A 20,685-nucleotide genomic window follows, 5' to 3' on the forward strand; every position below is an offset into this window, starting at 1 on the left:
CATTTATTGAGCTTACCAGGATGGCAGGGTAATTAGGGGACCGTGCAAGGCGAGCAATTACAGAAAACCGCTGGATACGAGCCCACATAGAAACCCTCTCAGGGGAAGTACCAGGAGTTAGCATGGGGTATATGAATCCTTTATACACTAGAGAGACATCCATTTCTGTACTTGGGCTCAGAGTTATGGTTGTACTGCGCACTATGGATACCTGTGTGGTAGAACAGAGTGACAAAAATGAAATCAGATGTGAGAGAAAAACCCTTTCCATGGGGTACAGATAATCAGACATCAAGTTAAATGCTGGCAGAAGTATCACAAGATCTGTGGTTTGTGGTGAATCAAAGAACTTTTCAACTCTTAGAGTACGAAGAGGCAATAGTGGTGTAGGGGTCATCATTTACTTTGTAAAAAGGGGAAAGCAGATCATCTGTAACAAAAGATGAAGTGGGCAGAAAAATCTGTAGTTACCCGATCAGGCTGAGAGTCATTCCGAGGTTGTTGGTACGTGATAAGGTGTAGGCCGGGTAGAAAATTTTGAGTTCTGCAACCATCCAAAGAAGTAACAAATGTAGTGAAAGGCCCCCACCAGCCATATGTCCCTGAAATAAGTCCTACCCGGCAAGTAGAGTTCTCTGGAGAGAATGTAAAGAGCAGATTAATTAGAATGGAGAAAAAAGTAAAGACAAGCTGTGCCATGTATACTTGTGCAGAACCTACCTGAAAGGGGCATGCAGGTCTCATTCTGAACACACCAACCAAAGGAGCGAGGTATATTAGAGGAGGTGGTCAAGTTTGAGCTAAATGCCAAGCAGGACTGGCAGTCAGACAGGAGTCGTGCCAGCCCAAGACAGCTTTTATCAGGGCACTGCCAGGAAAGATAAAATGGTGACAAAATTAAACAAATATAATTGTTAATGATATGAATAAAGGGTTAAATTATAGCTGTTCAAAAGACAGAATAGATTTCAAAAAGTAAAATAAGAAAGACAGAAGGTTTAGAAACGTGAGGCCCACTTAATGACAATAGAAGGTCCCCTGTACTATTATAGATATTACAGACCCAAACTCTTACATTCTTATTGCGTTGTGAAGTCTGGCAGCTTGTCTGACACCATGTGCACTCAGGATCTTTGGAACAAGTTGTCTGATCTGAATACATAGAGCAGTAATCCAACTGATACTGTTGATGTCAAAAGAAAAAATGCTTATTAATAACAAAGACTACTTTCCTATTCATGCATATATGGTAAAACATCCTAAATCTTCTTGCCATTTGTTGCCAGTACTTACATCTTGCACAGGTGTCTGGTAAACAGAGATGGGCACCTTGAAAGCAAGCAGATCCCCCCTTGGCGTTCCACTGTACCCTCCAGCCACCAGCAGCACACTGCCTCTCATTAATGCTGCTACGTGAGAGTATCGGCCTCCACCCACAGCCTGCCTTCCTGTAAAGGAGAATAAATTATGTCATAACTACACTGTGGTGCTTTTCAAAATCAGAATTCAGGATGTAATCACTGTGAGATTGAATTTTCTAATTAAATCCGGCTGAAAGGAAGAAAGCAAGAGGTCACGGGAAATAGGACATTCAATAATGTAGGAAAGGTATTGTGTTATTCTCTTACCCTGGTGGGGAGGCAAACTCTGGCTTAGTATCTTGCTAGGGACCCACTGGTGACAACCAAGATGGTAGAAAAAAATTTCCTCATCATAACACTTCTCCTCCTGGTAGTGAATGTGTAGATTCCCTCCTGTCAGATAAGAAATAGTTAATATAATAGGCAATAAAGGTTACCCTCACAAATAAGGAGAAAATGAATATCTTTTTGTAAAAATAGCATACACTAATTTGTGCAAGCAATGTTTGCACTATCAGTGCTCCAACTATCTGTGTTTAACTCCCACAAAGGGTCAAACACAAAGCTAAATTCATTGAGAGCTGGTGATCCAATTGGCAGCAGAACCCCCACCAATCAACCACCAGCTGTGTTGAGCATGGCAACTAGCAGCTCTAAATAGGACTTTAACACAAAGTTGGAGCCTTAACAGTGCAAACATCACATGCTGTAATGAACTAAAATTATTAATAAAAGGCCGTCATTTTGATACTTATCCCCTGTCGTCCTAACTACATTATGGCAGACTACATTATCAGAGTCGCTATACTCCTTAATTATACATTCATCCACTTCTTTCTTCCATTCCCTATACTAGTATTGATATCTTGCAATCAAAATTTGTCACTCTTTCTTCACATTTTCCCTTCTCTTTTCCACTGTCTACAAGAGACATTAAAGGGATATTAAACTTAGAAATACTCTTTCAAGATTCAGACAGAGCATGCAATTTGAAACAACCTTCCAATTTACTTGTGTTATCTAACTTGCTTTGTTCTCTTGCTATCATTTGTTGCAAAGAATACCTAGGTAGGCTCAGGAGAAGCAATGCACTACTGGGAGCTAGCTGCTGATTGATGGCTGCACATAATTGCCTCTTGTGTTTGTCTTACCAATTTGTTCAGCTAGCTACCTGTAGAGAATTGTTGCTCCTTCAACAAAGTATACCAAGAGAACAAAACAAATTTAATAAGAGAAGTAAATTGGAAAATTGTATGCTCTATCTGAATCATGAAATAAATATTTTGAGTTTCATGTCCCTTTAAACAGGCAAGATTAAAGAACATTATTTAAACATGTTAAAAAAATAATTTTGCATGAAAAAATGTGTAAAGTTGTTTATTTTAATTTTACAATAAGGAAAGTGCATGTACACACAAATTGTACATATACACACACATTGTACATATACACACACATACATACGTAATACACACACACACACGTAATGTACACACATACATACGTAATATACACACATACATACGTAATATACACACATATATACGTAATACACACACATACATACGTAATACACACACACACACATACATACGTAATACACACACACATACATACGTAATGTACACACACACATACATACGTAATGTACACACATACATACGTAATATACACACATACATACGTAATATACACACATAGATACGTAATACACACACACACATACATACGTAATACACACACACATACGTAATATACACACACGTAATACACACACACACATAGGTAATACACACACACACACATAGGTAATACACACACACGTAATACACACACACACATAGGTAATACACACACACACACATAGGTAATACACACATACGTAATATACACACATACATACGCAATACACACATATATAATACACACACACACATACGTAATACACACACACACACATACGTAATACACACACACATACGTAATACACACACACGTAATACACACACACACGTAATACACACATACGTAACACACACACACACATACGTAATACACACACATACATACATAATACACACACACACACACATACGTAATACACACACACACATACGTAATACACACACATACATACGTAATACACACACGTAATACACACACATAATACACACACATAATACACACACATACATACGTAATACACACACATACGTAATACACACACACACATACGTAATACACACACACATACGTAATACACACACATACGTAATACACACACATACGTAATACACACATACGTAATACACATACGTAATACATATACGTAATACACACACATACATACGTAATACTTACACACACATACGTAATACACACACACACACACACGTAATACACACACATACATACGTAATACACACACATACATACGTAATATACACATATACATACGTAATACACACATATACATACGTAATACACACACACACAGGTAATACACACACACACACACACATACGTAATACACACACACATACGTAATACACACACACACATACGTAATACACACACACACACACATACATACGTAATACACACACACATACGTAATACACACACACACATATGTAATATACACACATAAGCCCTGGCTGCTTATCCTCACCAGGCACTTACAGACAGCTGGGTTAACGTACAGTGACTCGAGCATATGAAAGTGCAAAACGAAAATGCTGATACGTTAGAGCATTTTATTATTGCACTATTTCTTGCACATAACATAGTTAAAAGCCAGCTCCTCAGCAGCAACGCCCTACTGGGAGTTAGCTGAACAGATCTTGTGAGACACATGTGAAGCCACCAATCACCAGCTAGCTCCCAGTAGTGCCCTATTGCTGCTTCTAAGGATATGCACATATGCTTTTCAATAAAGAATGTGAAGAAAGAAAAAGTACATTTAATAAAATAAATGAATTTAAAAATTTCATAAAATGACATGCCTCATATGAACCATAAAAGTTTATTTTTGAGTTTCCTTTCCCTGTAACCCGAGACAAGGTGCCAGGTCCTATAGGTAAATATTACATAAAATATCAAACACAATACATTACAAACGTGTCACTCACTCAGATGTTCAAAGCCAGGTTAAAAGGAAGAGCTAGTTACAGCATTCGACCATATGGTGATATGCCCAATTGTGGTGCCAAGGCCTCTTCATAACTATGTCCCTAACCTAGAGCCATAAATGCTAGTATACTGCACTGTCACACCGACATGTGTGCACACCCCATGCTACTGGCCAAACTCACCTGGCACTCAAAAATCAAGTGTTGCACAATAACAGCCCCGAGTAACCCTAAAAGAACAGATTTTAAGGACTTTCTGTACCTGAGTAGAGGTGACAATGGCAGTTATTGAAAAGCCCAGCAGGAAATATGGCATCCTATTAGGGGCACTTGAGGCTTGGGGTTGAAAAGCACCATTAGCCACACTTGATTTTAAAGGAACAATAAAGTCATTTTCTGTTGTACCTTGGAAACATTTTACTATGTATTACATTTTTTCTATTTCTGTCTTTAAAAAAAAGCATTTTTTCTTATACTTGTGGGGTGTCTCACAGGCCACTATAAAGCTTCTATTCCAGTTTCAGCTGTGTACAATACAACCTTCCTGTTAGTTACAAAATAAAAATAAACTGCTTTCAACAAATTATTTTTTCATGCAAAAAAATGAACACATTTACATGGCGCTCTTTCACATGCATGATAGAAAATTGTTCAGTCTAAAAAAGTGCAAACACTCTTACAACAGTTTTGATGGTTCCAAAACAAGACAACACATGGCTGTTCTCACCATATATCACCATGTAGTTGCCAATTACTGTGGCGCTATGAAAGGCTCGTTCACGTGGTCCACGGGTTCCATCTCGAGGTTTTAATGTTGCCCAGTAGTTTAGATCAACGTGAAACAGATCCGTTGTATTGACACGCATGCTGAACCTAAGAAAAGAATTGCTAATTACCTTTTCTCCACCGCTTCATCTTATTGGGAAAATTAACTGCAGTAGATTGCTTTAGTTTACCGTGCAGTAGAAGGACGGTGCCCCCCATAAATGATTAGTGAACGGGATGAAGAATGGAACACCATAGAGTGGCCAGCTGCAGCTGGTGGCTTTCCCCCACCGGGGAGGACTTGCTCCCACTCCCATGAAAGAAGGTTTAGACGGAACATTTGTGAGGAAAACACATCCCGAGAAGTGCGGCCTACATGGGCGGGAAAAAAGAGAGAGAATGTGTTGAGAAAAGATAAACAGGGAAGAGAATGATTAGTTTTGAGAGCATAAAATAATATATAAAAAACTGTTAAGGGAAAATGGATAGAAAGTGAAAAGAAAAGCTTTAAAAAAGTGCTAGATATTTAGCAAGTGGTGGACAGTTGTTTGAGAGGTTTTAAGAGAGGAAAAAACAAAAGATGGAAAGGAGAACTGAAGCAACGGGGTGTAAATGTTCATATGAACAATAAATGGGCATTTGAATATAATAATAACATTCTCTCATTCATAGAACATTTTATTTTTAAAGAAATGCATGCTGCTGTGAATGTATTTAACTGCTTTAAAGGGGTTAAATACACAGTTAAAGAGCGCTGAAGGGAAATACATGGACACTCCTGAGCAGGATAACCGTGTGTGTGTGTGTATGTGTATGTGTATGTGTATGTGTATATATATATATATATAAAACATGCAAAGTCCAATCCAAGAACTCCTGAGCAGGATATATACGGTGTATATATGTACATATATATATATATATATATATATATATATATATATGGCTTGGATTGGAACATATATATATATATATATATATATATATATGGCTTGGAATATATATATATATATATATATATATATATATATATATATATATATATATATATATATATATATATATATATATATATATATATATATATATATATCTCCTCTAATAACTGGTAGTATCCTGTTCAGGAGCGGAATGAGAGCCTATATGAAAATGTAATATGGCCAAATAGTAGAAAGTGTATACACAACTCTCTATGACAGAAGGAAAGACATCAAAATATTATTTCATGTTAAGTGCAACAAAAAAACAAAACAAACACACAAAGCACTCTAAAGATTAATGTAATCTTATTTTTTTTCATCTTTTGTAATACAAACATTTATGCAAGCTGAAGAGACAAGTGGATAGCAATGCACATTCCATAAAAAAGCTATAGCTATCTATACTGTATATTACTTGATGATGTATGGGTTCATGCCCTTACCTCCAAACACATACAGCCAGTTATCTACAGTTGCAGCTGCATGATTGGCCAAGGGTGGAGGAAGCAGGAAACTGTAGGTGGTCAATTCCATCCACCGCTCTTCCAAAGGTAAAAACACCCAGACATCACCAGCCAGAGCTCCGTCAGATAACTCACCACCAAATAAAATTAGAGTTCCATTCCACTCAACAGCAGTGTGGGAATGTCGAGCAGCCTATAAGAAAGAGCACAGAGGAAAAGGGTTAATAAACAAAGTGTTTCAGGCTTGCTAGTGACTAAAAGGTCAGAAAGCACAGCAAAAGTTGTCTCTGATAATCAGAAAACACAACAGGAAGGTGAGTCTAAATATTGGAGAATGAAAAAGGAGATGTGTAGTGAAAATAATTTGCAATGTAGCTTATTAATATCAATATCTAATTGACCACTGCAAAGTAAACTAGATAAACATATTCTAGGTGCTTTATAAAGGTTATTCCCCCTGGTTTGCCATCACTTTAAAAAGGGACATGAAACTCAATTTTTTTCTTTAATGATTCAGATAGAGAATACAATTTTAAACAACATCCCAATTTACTTTTATTATCTAATTTGCTTAATTTTTTAGATTCTTTGTTCTTTGTTGAAGAAATAGCAATGCTCATGGGTGAGCCAATCATATGAGGCATCTATTTGCAGCCACAAATCCGCAGCTACTGGGCCTATTTAGATATGACTTTTAACAAAAGATGTCAAGAGAATTAAGCAAATTAGATAATAGAAGTAAATTGAAAAGTTACTTAAAATTGCATCATCTTTCTAAAGCATGTTTCACGTCCTTTTAAATGTTTTTAAAACATTTATTTTTTATGTAGATGTTTTACAACGCTGTACTTAATTTTGAATAAATACTATACATATTAAAAAAAAATGTCCTTTTAAACATACCGGTCCATGACTGTATATTTTTCTTTTCCAAGTATTAGATGTAAAATTATACATAACCAAATCTCCTAGAGCTGTGTTCAGGTCCAGACCTTGAGAGAAGGAAACACAAAAAAATATTAATAGAGACCTAAAACTTTGGTCTAAAGAAGCAAAAATACAACTACTATGAACCATTTAACTCAGAAGGTGAAGGTGTATTCTGCCTTGTGCCAGAGAAGTACCGGCAAAACCACAGTCAACATAACATAGTAAAGAGTATATTAATTCTACATTTATTAACACAGCAAGCAACAATGTTTTCAGGGTTTAACACCTTCAACTTATGCATCATGAAAGAACTACCTACACTCTTGTCTATGTACTAAATATCCCCAAGATTGGCTACATACCTCCAAAAATATACAAAGCGCTGGTGGGGGGCAGGAAGGCTCCAGCTGCAGCAGTCCGCGGATAAAAAGAAGAATCGATGCTGCTTACATTGTACCAAGTGCCTGCACCCTGATTATCAGTTAGTGAAAGGTCACACCTCTCCCCCACATATTCTGGAGAGCATACACATCTATGTGTTTCCTGAAAGAGAAACAATCATGGCTATGGAGTTTTTGCTCATGCCGGATAACGACATACATCATTTTTGTTCACTTTCATTTTATTTATATACAGTATATCAAAAGTGAAAATGGCTGGCTCCTAGATTTCAAATTTGTCAAGCCCTGCGTATGAGGAAAGGATATGTAAAGTCTGTTAGAAAAAAAATAAATGTACTGCTTATTTGAAATTAAGTTAGTGATATTATTTTGTCTTTTTTTCTTGATTATTTTTAAAGACGCAAAAATCTTTATATTTTTTTTTTAATTATCATGTATATATGTTTGATTATTTATGGTCTGGTCACCCTCTGTAAATGCTTTCCCCCCCCTCAAGGTGAAGTTTTCACCTCTTATCCATTCTGCTTTGCAGCCGTATGGAGTGTAAAAAAAAAATAACGGGGAGCGTTGCAGAGTTTTTTTTTTCCATGCCATACAGTTGCAATGCAGATTGGATAAGAGGTGAAAAACAGTCACAATCACATTACTCTTTATGGCCCATACAAGACTAGTCTTTATTTCCTTAAATATATGTTCCTCGGCCAGACATCTTCAATTTTGGAGCACAGCATACACCAGATCAAAATATTAAAGACTTGAAGAATGGTGTGGGAGATCTCATCAGTAAGAGGCAGATTTCTCTGGAACATCAGATGTACTTAAAATTACCCTGCATCTATTTTCATAGAAGCCCACAGCATAATTCAAATCCTACCCAGTAAAACTTTATAAGGGTCTCACGATTTTGTATGCAAACAATGAACAATTAAAGGGGCATGAAACAACATTTTTCTTTCATGGTTCAGATAGAGAATGCAATTTTAAGCAACTTTATAATTTGCTTCTATTATCAATTTTATTGCATTCTTTTGGTATCCGTTATTGAAGGAGCAGCAATGCACTACTGGTAGCTAGATGAACACACTCGTCAATGACAAGAGGCATTTATGTGCAGCCACCAATCAGCAGCTAGCTCCCAGCTCCTGAGCCTACCTAGGTATGCTTTTTAAACAACAAATACCAAGGGAACAAAGCAAATTAGTTAATAAAAGAAAATTGGAAAGTTGTTTAAAACTATATGCTCTATCTGAATCATGAAAGAAAATTTTGGGTTTCATATCCCTTTAAGTCAGCATACCATATATAATTATTCTCATTTTATTATAGAAAAAAATATGGATTATTGGGCTAAACACCCCAAAAATAAAGACAACTTTGTGTAGGCGGCATTTGTTCAGCTAAACATTAACGTTGAAAGTAGTCTCCAGCTAGTACCCGTGGCTGCATCTTGTTCTTAGCCAATAGCCGTGCGGGCTATCCAGCTCAGTGCCAGTTGGAACACTCAAATATTGGCTAAGATGTGGAAACGTCACCTCATAGCAAATAGCGTTCTGCCGTGGGCTGCCTGAGCAGCTCAGTGCGGCGAACGCTTCCAAGAAATAAAGGAGCTTTCAGCATGAAGTATTTTATACTTCATGACTGAAAGTCCCCTTTTATTGTTCTAATTGTAAATCCTAGCGTTTCACAAACGCTAGGATTTATAATCACTTTAAGAGTGTAAATTTTAGCGGGTGGTGTGCCCATTAAACAGGTCATAGGAATGACATTGGTAACATTTTATACCTTCTATTGTGGGATGGATGGTCTGATTCTGGAAAACCTTAAAATATTTCTAAATTTAAAATGTATTACACAGAAAGTGAGAAAGTATTAAGGTAATGTACCTGATTGCAGGTTCCATGCAGGGAGCTACAGTAGGAGTTACAGTGGGGGATCTGGCAGCCATCACCGTCCCAGCCCAGGTCACATAGACACTGTGTGTTCTCTTGACATAAGCCATGTCCAGAGCAGCCAAGTGGACACAGCGAGAAGCTGTACGTAGCATTAAAGCCCAGTAAATTATAGTTTGCATCACTGAAGAGATGAAGAAGCATCTGAAAAGACAAATAAAAATATGATAAGGGGCATTTTCATGTCCACGTACTACAGATGTCATGGAAGGCATGAAAAACTGTCCCATGTGCAATTCCTCTGTATGACCAAGTTAAATCTAATGACAGACATAAAACTGAATACACCAGAAAAGGGACACGTTTATGATCTACCAAGTACATAAAGCTTAAAGTGATTGTAAATTTGAAACGCTAGGCTTTACAATTGGAACAAATAAAGGGGACTTTCATTCATGAAGTATAAAATACTTCCAAGTATAAAATACTTTATGCAGAAAGCTCCTTTATTTGTTGGAAGCATTTGCCGCACTAACCTGCTCAGGCAGCCCACGGCAGAACGCTATTTTGCTGTGAGGCGACGTTTCCACCTCTTAGCAAACAGCCGTGCCGGTCAGTCAGCGCAAAGCCAGGTAGCCCGCACAACTATTGGCTAAGAGGAGGAAACGTCACCTCTCAGCTAAATAGCAGTCTGACGTGGGCTGCCTGAGCAGCTTAGTGCAGCGAATGCTTCCAACAAATAAAGGAGCTTCCAGCATGAAGTATTTTATACTTCATGAATGAAAGTCCCCTTTATTTGTTCAAATTGTAAAGCCTAGCGTTTCACAAACACTAGGATTTACAGTCCCTTTCACTGCACTTTTACCTTCCCAGATGTGGCCTCTAGGGTAGGAGGAAGGCTGCTCCCACTGAGGCTGGCTAACAGTCGATCACTATAGGAGTCTCCATCATACACAAACAGATAATCATATGTGCATTCTGTGTCCATGAATAAAAAGCTCAGCAAAATACGGTAATTGCTGCTGGGAGCTGTAGAAAGAGAGAGCAAGGTGTTTATGAAAATAAGTAAAGTCGTGTTTTATATAAGCATACACATAACCCATTAAACACAGTGTCGCAAAAGAACTCTATACAAAATAAATGTTTTAAAACATGCTTTGTATTGCAGCCAAGGTCATACCCATGAAAATCATCCTGAATACATTTATTTTATTTTCTATGCTGTAACATACAGAGAACATATATAAATAGCCTTATGCACTGATCAAGTAATCACCAGGTAGCATGTTGCAAGGCCATTTTTATAGGACTTTTATAATGCATTCCATTTCCTCTGGAAGAAGTAGAAAAATATGTCAAGGGTAATTACAAAACAACTGAGCAAAATATTGAAATAATAATAATAATAATAATAATAATAATCTCAGGTTTTTTATTATGCATAATTTAAAAGGGATACAAAACCCAAAAATGTTCTTTCGTGATTCAAATAGAACATACAACTTTAAACCACTTTCCAATTTACTTCTTTTATCAAATTTGCTTTATTGTCTTGCTATCCCTTAGTTAAAGTAGCAGCAATTTACTACTGGGAGCTAGATACCCACTTCAACTTTTTTTTATTAATTTTTATTGAGGTTAAATATACCATATAACAAAACAGATGAAATTTCAAATATCACACAAAAATACAGAGAAAAGAACACAACAAATATATAATTATATCCGTTACATCCCAGTTTTGCTGAACGTGTTAAAATTAAACCTCACATTTTCTATTTTTTCTTGGAGAGGTGGCAGAACCTCTTTTTAACAAATGTAATTATGATTTCCTCCAATTACCCAAGGGGCCACTTATGGACCCTTAAACAGTTGTAAGCACTATAGAGGAGGAATTATTTTCTAAGCATGGAAGATATGGTGGAATATGTAGATATGTTATTAGTTAGGGTGCGGTATAGACAAGATAAACAGCGTAGTTAACCCTCCTAGGAGGTTTATTATGTGGGGGGGAGGTGTTTATTTGGGCGTAGTAAACAGCATATATCTCTGAGAACATGCCTCCCTAGAAAAACAAGGTAAGCTGTGGCATTATAACGCAAGGTAAACAGATGTCGAGAAAACAGAGCAATCTAACCATGCAAAAAGTCTCATGAGTACAAGAGTGACTAGTAGGTACATAAAAATGAACCAATTACAAGCTGGGCTGAAGTTATACCTGGTATAGCAGAGCTTAAAGATCTAAACTGATGAGTTTGGCGTGATTTGTGTGATATTTTTATGATACTGTGAGTAGGAAAACCATACAGAATAGTAGTAGTGCAGGTCTGGCCTGCGCTAAGAAAAAGCTTGCCAATTGCTTAGAGGGAAAACTGCGTCACAGCGTAGGAAAGGCCACAACCTCAGGTAACGTGTTTAGCATACAGTGTCACCTACTAAATTACATAATAAGGATTCACAATTGAAGTGACTTATCGACTAGGATGTGGGGCCAACTAAACTTCACATGCATACAGATATGAGATAATAAATGAAATGGTATGTGGCACTCTCAAATAAATATTCAATCACTGCGGTTCAGGAAAAACAAGACCCACACAGAGGTAAATAAAAGAAAAGCAATCTTAAATACCTGTAAAATGTGTTTATGGATAGCAAATCTAGCATTACAGGGCAAGGAGACCAGCAGAAGATAAGGATAGCAATATAATGAATTGGGCTGCAAGATCGCATGAGTTTACTGTGTAAAACCAACCGAAACTAAGTTTTTACTCCCCTCTAGTGGTGGCAAATGGTAATTACAACTACAATAGAGATATTTTGTTTTAAATCTTTACTCTACTGTATGATGTATGTATATAAATGCCTCAGATAACATATAACTTGAAAATGCATTAAACAGTGTGTGTTTTACTTCAGATCCTAATATCTCTCCAGTATCTCCATTACTTTATGCGACAGTTAGCTTAGCTATAATACAAAAATCAGACATGAAAACAACGAAACCCAAATATGACTTGGATATGTAATGAATTATTATTATTATTATTATCGGTTATTTGTAGAGCGCCAACAGATTCCGCAGCGCTATATGAATGTCACTTATGTACATCTAGTCCGAACATAAAAAATGTAACCCGGTATTTTTCTGTAGTGGATAGTCTCTCTGCTGGTTAACTACTGAGAATGAAAGAAATGTCCAAATCCAGGGACTTGCAGAGGACTGAAAGGGTTTTGAACACACTCGTCCCTATCTCACTCCAACTTTCAGCCTATCTGATCAATGGCTCATATAAAAGGCAAAGTGGAGTTGCAGACTCAAAAATAATCATCAGTTTTATCCAATGCCTCTTTTAATGGCCAGGATTACATACGGATTTTCCTCACATTGCCACAGTATCCCCATTACATGAGAGAATAAACTGACCCAAACCTTCCGTAAGCTGGTTTGATTTAGAATAGAAACTGATAGAAGCTCTTTTTGTGGTATTTACTGCAACCCATACAAACAAAGCTCTGCTCTTAGGGAAACTTGTGGTCATCTGTTTCTCATTATCTGACACTGTATGTGTTTTAGTGACACACTCCGGTTCCCATGCTCTCCTGGTAGCCATAACATCTTTTCCATAAATTTGCCTAGAGCCTTTCCTCCTAAGCAGGACCAGGTCATGCCGCTTACTTGAAGTGTCATCCTCCTGGAGTGCTGCCACGTGGTGGGAAACAACCATCATCGTAGGCGCTGCTGTTACAGCTGTGGCTGCACAAGGCTTACCGTGCTCCTCTATTGAAATAGCTTTTCCAATGGCCTCCGCTTCCCACATGGCCTGTAGCATGGTGGCCACATGCAAGTAAGCTAAAGCCGTTTCCGCATCAACCAAATTTTCGAATCTTCGTGATAGCCTTCCTTGCAGGCAGAGGATGAATTAAATTGTATAGGCCAGGTGCATAGGGTTACCACAGACACTAACCTCACTGAGTAAGCTGTTTGTCAATAGTGTCATCGCAATGTTGTGTGTTGTGATCCGCACCCATGTGGATACTTAGTTTGGCGTACATCTTAGGGCTCATCACTTGCATAACTTCATATCTAGGTCCTCACTAGATAGCAGCCACTCCAACACATACAGTTTTTATAAGTGTTGGTCGGTGATAAGGCCTTTTTTGGTTATACATAATGTGGAGCTCCCCTAACATGCGGCCATCTCAGTTGCTAGCTGGCTCCGCCCCCACCACTTCTACTTTTCATGATTCAGATAAAGCATGTAATGTTTTTGTAATTCACTATGATTATCAAATGCACTTTGTTCTCTTGGTATCCTTTGTTCAATAGCATATATACAAATGCTCAACAGCAGCAATGCACTACTGGGAGCTAGTTGGTGATTGGTGGCTGCACACATTTGTAACTTATCATTGGTTCACCAGATGTGTTTAGCTAGCTCCAAGTATTACATTGATTCTCTGGAGCTGATATGAAATATGAGTTTAATTCCCTTTTTACTTTTGTAATGGATGAAAGATCAGATATTCATGTTAATTATTAACAACCACATTATTTCAGAAGAACTTTAAATTTTAAGGTAAATAGTGTTTTTCGACTCTCCAGCTATGAACAGTACAACTCCTAGATATTTCCCTTTATGGGACATTGTACTGTATTTATTAATCTGCTTTAATGTGTTGCCAATTATCTGCTTTACACGCTGGAGTGTAACAAATTGTTTATAAATTGTTCCTTTACATGTTTTTGTCATTTAAAATAGCTGATTTTGCCTGTTGAAACCAACACCTATACCAAGCATATGAATACTTAAGTATTATCTATAGAAAAGCTATGTAAACGAGAGATAGTGCAGAATTATATAACATTAGCCTAGCACCAGGTTTCTAAAGCAGAGTATTGCTAAGATATTTACCTACGAAAATCTACTGAGCGGGTCTGTTTTTTACCTAAGCGCATCGGGCACGCTGTCTAGTCACAGCACCCCCGATCGTGCCATTAAACTGAATGTAGCTCGCTCCCTCTACCAGACAAAAAGTCAAAAGAAAAACACTGCTCTGTCATAATTTAACCTTGTTTGTTTAACAATAGTGTTCAGTGACACTGAACACAGCTGTTACTAAAAAGACATTCAAATATTTTTAATAGAAATTGTGTTTAATATTCTCTTATAATAAGGGCAATGTGTTCAGTTACACAGTGTGGCTTCTGTTTCTAATAGCATCAATATTTACTTGTCCAATGGTTTCAGTTAGTAGTACATGCATGATCATCTAAAACATTTATAATGTAAGCAGATCTTCTGCAAAGTAGTTCTTAACTGCTAATCCATATTTTTATTATCCGTTATTTGTAGAGCACAAACACATTCAGTAGTGCTATAAACAAAGGTATAATATGCATAAGCTACCATTTATGGGAGACAAATGGGTACAGGGCCCTGCCAAGAATTGCACTGCTGTAAATCAGCTCTCATGAAGGTGACCTACAGACCAGCTTGGCTCATAGGTTTACATGCTAAGGGGGTTCAAGAGGATGACAAAAGGAGGAGAGGAACTCAAGTAAGAAAAGTTTAGGTAAGGTCATTAAGGAACGCTTGAAACTTTGAAAACTAGGAGAGAGTCTTGAGGAGTGAAGCAGCGAGTTCCACAAAATAGGGGTCATTCTGTATTATGAATAAAAAATATATATATATATTATTTCACCTTAAGGTTTCTATAAAAATGTAAAATATAAAATATAAAAGAAAAATATAAAAAAAACTATGGAATATACTTGTATTATTTATTTTGTACCCTTATAATGTATTTTAGCTCCAAAAAAATAGAGGATTTTCTGATTCTTAGAACGTGAAATGCACCCTGTTGACTTTTTAAGGCTAACTCTGCTACATTTATTTCCCTAGGTGGCTTTAGCTGATAACCACTCTAAAACAATGTACTCAATACTGTCAATATGAAAGGGTTTAGCCTTAATGTCCGCAGACTCAAGCCCAGATTTGCTCCTCCAGATAAGGCAAATGGTGGGGGAGTTTAGCTATTATAAAACAACTGCAGTAAAAAGAATGATATATGTTTTAAAAAGGTTTAGACCTAGCTGGTACGTTATTCTTTATCATCACAATGTATTTATTGTCCGATTAAATTAATACAATTTCAATTTGAAACTAACAGTAATTTTATTTTTACATTTTGTGTAAATCTGATTCTTAGGTATTAATTATATTCACTGACAACTCTCATGCACCCCAAGTCTGACAAGAAAAAGTTGTATTATTCAGCATAGGATAATCCATTTTTCAAAAATAACAATGACTTACCTTCTATGAGCCATTCACAGTTGCCATTGACAGAATAGTTTCCAGGACCATCACTCACATATCCTGGGGCGCTACGGAGCACAGTGCGTTGTCCTTTACAGTCCCCTGATGCTGCTCTTTGGACTATGGAGAGTATGAGTAGGCTGAGGTGCCATATGCAGGTCAGGATCCCAATATGTGGTCCCATCACTACTCAGCACCCCCAGCAACAGGGACCTGAAAATGAAGTGTTAGACTCGGGTTTACAATCACTATATAAAATAGGTTCAGAACCATATATATCAGCAACAGATATTATAGGTCAGTAGCGTTCACATTACTATTCTTTGTGAATGTAATTTCATAAACCACTGTTATGTCCAAAAAGACTTGGCGCTATCCCTTAACCAGCAAATGATTAATGATTATACTGATAACATCAAAGTGCCAACACCGTTCTTACTTAGTTAATCGCTTCGTCTTCTTGGTACTACTATTAAAAATTAAAGATTTTCTCTTTTGCCGTAGCTGAATTACAATATATCATACAAACATTTTCTAAGTAAGTGCACTGAAATAAGTAAAGTATGGTTTGGCTTCTCTACAAAATACACAGAAGCTACTGACCCATAAACAGAGCACTGAGTTAAAGATTTACAAGTTAGCGGTACAGAGACAGAAGAAACACAAAACAGGATAACTAAGAACATTAGTTCTACCAACAAGTTAGAATATTTTCATAACTAACAACTAAGAAACTGACCAGGTTCCTGTATTAAAGAGTCAGTAACATCAAAATTAGATTTTGTGATTCAGATAGAGCACGAAATTTTAAACAACTTTCCAATTTATTTCTATCATCTAATTCGCTTTGTTCTTTTGGTATCCTTTGTTTTAACATCATACCTAATTAGAAACGGAAGCAGCAATGCACTACAGAGCTAGCTGCTGATTGGTGGCTGCACATATATGCATTTTGTAATTCGCTGTGTTCAGCTAGCTGCTGATTGGTGGTTGCACATATATGCATTTTGTAATTCGCTGTGTTCAGCTAGCTCCCTGTAGTGCATTGCTGCTCCTTCAACAACATAAATAGAACCACATTAAAGTATCAGCTTTAATTAAAACTAAGCTGTTTTAAAACCTATAGTAATTACTTACTTGTTAAAGGGACAGAAAACACTGAATTCTGCATATATTTAAAAGTGTATTTATAGGCAAACATACCAGTGGCACATGTTATTTTCCATTAATGGTATGAAATCTGCAATTGAGCTTTTAAGTTCAGTATGCCACTTATATGCTACTGAATGTAGGGTCTGTGTGGGTGCACACTAAAGTGTTAGTGACATTAATTTGGTTTTTTTGGGGGGGTGTCTCTTTTGTCATTAATATCATCAGTCATTAGATTTAAGCAATATATTTGCACTGAAGGCTACCAATAAACAGTACACATTTTTTCTCTATTGTACTTAAAAGCAGTTTGTCTAAGTACATGGTCTGTAATGACAACTTCAGCTATTGTTGAGGAAATGGCAACATGAATAGACTCCATATACCCCATATGTAGTAGCCTTGGGTGTCTACTTTTGCAAATGATATGTCATAATGGTAGCAACTAAAAAAAACACAGCTATATTGTGTGTAAAACACAGACAACAAAATAAAGGTACAAACCCTTTATCCAAACTCCTTGGGAGAGGAAAATATTTAGTTTCAGAATATTGTACATTTTCATGTGTAAAATGGAACAGTTTGAAGATGCGATGGGACCAAGTGTAAACAACAATAAGGGTAGTTTTATATAACTGTAAAACTTTTGTATATATGATACAAGTACTAAGGTATTAGTTGCTATTGTAAATAAATATAGATTAGCATTTGCATTTTACAACACAAAAACTAAACAAAACATGCAGGAAGAGAAGATTGTCACTTACTGGCAGGAAAACTAGTAGTTGATAACCATTAAAAAAAAAAAAAACATTAATTAATGAAAGTCTGGATTTCTGAATAATTCTGGATTTTGCTATTAACGGATTTGGGAATTTTTACCTGTATAAACAAATAATATGAGATAAAATTATTGAATATAGTGTCAAAAATGCCACTAGGAAAATACTCTGGGGTGTACTTTTGTAGCCGTTTCGGATTCAGTGACCAAAATTAAAGGGACACTGAACCCAATTTTTTTCTTTTGTGATTCAGATAGAGCGTGCAATTTTAAGCAACGTTCTAATTTACTCCTATTATCAATTTTTCTTTGTTCTCTTGCTATCTTTATTTGAAAAAGAAGGCATCTAAGTAGCCAGCCAATTTTTGGTTCAGACCCTGGACAGCACTTGTTTATTGGTTTGTGAATTTATCCACCAATCAGCAAGAACAACCCAGGTTGTTCATAAAAAAAATGGTCCGGCTTCTAAACTTACATTCTTGCTTTTCAAATGCAGATACCAAAAGAATGAAGACAATTTACTAACAGGGGTAAATTAGAATGTTGCTTAAAATTGCATGCTCTATCTGAATCGTGAAATAAAAAATTTGGGTTCAGTGTCCCATTAAGAATAATCTTAGTGATATAAACTAAGATATATGATTTGGATTTTGTAGTAGAACCATTTATTTTGGTTATATGTGTAAGATCAGGAGCTGCGTCTCCTTTAAAATTAATGATATTATGGGAGCTGCGTCTCCGCTAAAATTTATTTTTGTATTTTCTATTTTTATGTTTTTGTGTATGTTTTATGTAAGGGAAAAATTCTGATAAATAAAAGATGAAAAAAAAAAAAAATGATTACGGTTACTCAGGGGCATAAGCACATATGCCCCGTAGAGAGCCTGTGTTGATGTATATTGTGTCAGTGAAGACTTGATTTGTCATACAAGCCACTGCTGACTCTTTGAGTGTGTTGTTTGAATATTGGCGCATTGACTCTCACAGAGCATACGTGTGTATGCTGCAGAAAAACACTAGATAACCAGGATCAGAAGTCCCCAAAGAGGTGTGCTAATAACTTTTACTAGCAGCATTTTTGGTAATGGAAATAGATTAGGAAAATGTTTCTATTTAAAATGTGAATGCCCCATGCACATTTCAATTTTGATCTTTTTATCCCTTCAGAGGTTAATATGTTTTAAAAATGTTTAGACTTGGCTGACCTGTTATTCTATAGCAAGACAACAGACATGGATAGTAAATAAAATGTGTCAATTTAAGAAGTGCTTAAATCTGCAGTTTTAAAAATATTTTTTTACCTCAAAAGTGATAAACCAATTGTGACAACCAATCTGGAACTGCATTTTTTAATTTAAAGAGTAGCAATTGATTCTGGCTAACAGAAGGCAACTGCCCACCCCAAAGAAGGAGCGCAGTGATTTGTCACTAAAGATTTTATTGCTGACAACTTTTAAGTAACATTGATTGTCACTTTAAAAGGGAAGTAAAGTCAAAATGAAGCTCCCATGATTCAGATAGTGTGCAATTTTAAACAACTTTCCAATTTACTTCTTTTATCAAATGTCCTTTGTTTTCTTTGTATCCTTTCTTAAAGAGAAATCCTGCATAGTCTCATAGGAGCTCAGGAGTGTGCACACACCTTTAGCATTCTATGGCAGCAGTGTTTGCAACAATGGCTTACATTGTTGCAAACACTGTTGCTATACAATGCTAAATACACAAGCATGCTCCTGAGGTCCTACCTTGGTTTACTCTTCAACATTAATAAAATACCATATCAAATAAGAAAATATTATTGATCCTGTATCCCCCTTTAAAGAGAGGCAGACCCTCTATAACATCATAGCCTTATCAGTTATAACAACTTCAGTAAGAAACCTCACTCACAAAAAGCCATGACAATATTTCACTGTTACCTCTATTAACAAATGCGCTCATTCTAAATCATGGAAGGAGAAGAGAGTACAGCACATGAGACATATCACTACTAATCAGATCTACTGCACATTTTTATATCAAGAACATGAAATATTCTGATCTTTGTATTCAATATCGTAAGATACCAATTTATATTTATAGATAGTGTTTTATGGGATATCACAGGCTCTGTAATTAAAGCAAAATCGAACTGAATTATCTGATTTCGCATATCTTTACATTTACATATTATATATAACTACAGTATACCTCGTACACAACACAAGCACCTACCCGCACATAATATAAGCAGCCTCCAATCACCTCATCAATCCGCTTTACATCGATTTGGTCCACTGGGATTCTGAACCGGAAGCAAAACTTTCAGAATCCATCCCAAACGGAAGCAGCTTCTGAGCTCCACCTCCGCTGCGCATGACTGGAATAGACTAAGGGGGGCGTCAGTCGCGTGTGTACGCTTTGTTATGCATGGTGCTAGGGTACAATCCATAAATATAGTTGGATATGGACGGGGTAGTAAGTGTGAGAGTGTCGATGACCGGGTGACTGGTGGAAAGTGCAATTGTCTGG

The 20,685-nt window shown here is 36.6% G+C and overlaps 1 protein-coding gene across 2 annotated transcripts in view; it reads right to left on the minus strand.

Moving 5' to 3' along the window:
- The window catches only part of MEGF8 (multiple EGF like domains 8), a 119,493-nt gene extending 99,011 nt beyond the window's left edge, over positions 1-20,482 (minus strand). The window contains exons 1-15 of one of the 2 annotated variants that reach the window (XM_053690879.1): positions 20,419-20,482; positions 16,242-16,457; positions 10,787-10,950; positions 9,916-10,125; positions 7,994-8,174; positions 7,605-7,693; positions 6,681-6,894; positions 5,449-5,629; positions 5,220-5,365; positions 1,629-1,754; positions 1,294-1,448; positions 1,076-1,183; positions 721-868; positions 472-635; positions 17-211 (exon numbers count right to left, since the gene is read on the minus strand). In XM_053690879.1, coding sequence (XP_053546854.1) covers positions 17-211; positions 472-635; positions 721-868; positions 1,076-1,183; positions 1,294-1,448; positions 1,629-1,754; positions 5,220-5,365; positions 5,449-5,629; positions 6,681-6,894; positions 7,605-7,693; positions 7,994-8,174; positions 9,916-10,125; positions 10,787-10,950; positions 16,242-16,428 — 2,268 coding nt within the window. In that variant the 5' untranslated portion in view covers positions 16,429-16,457; positions 20,419-20,482. Of the gene's footprint in view, positions 1-16; positions 212-471; positions 636-720; positions 869-1,075; positions 1,184-1,293; positions 1,449-1,628; positions 1,755-5,219; positions 5,366-5,448; positions 5,630-6,680; positions 6,895-7,604; positions 7,694-7,993; positions 8,175-9,915; positions 10,126-10,786; positions 10,951-16,241; positions 16,458-20,388 lie in introns of both variants that reach the window. The other variant, XM_053690877.1, reaches the window with a different exon arrangement.
- Positions 20,483-20,685: the final 203 nt, after the last annotated feature.

The sequence above is a fragment of the Bombina bombina genome, chromosome 8 (genome assembly GCF_027579735.1).
Source record: "Bombina bombina isolate aBomBom1 chromosome 8, aBomBom1.pri, whole genome shotgun sequence".
Lineage (NCBI taxonomy): Eukaryota > Metazoa > Chordata > Amphibia > Anura > Bombinatoridae > Bombina > Bombina bombina.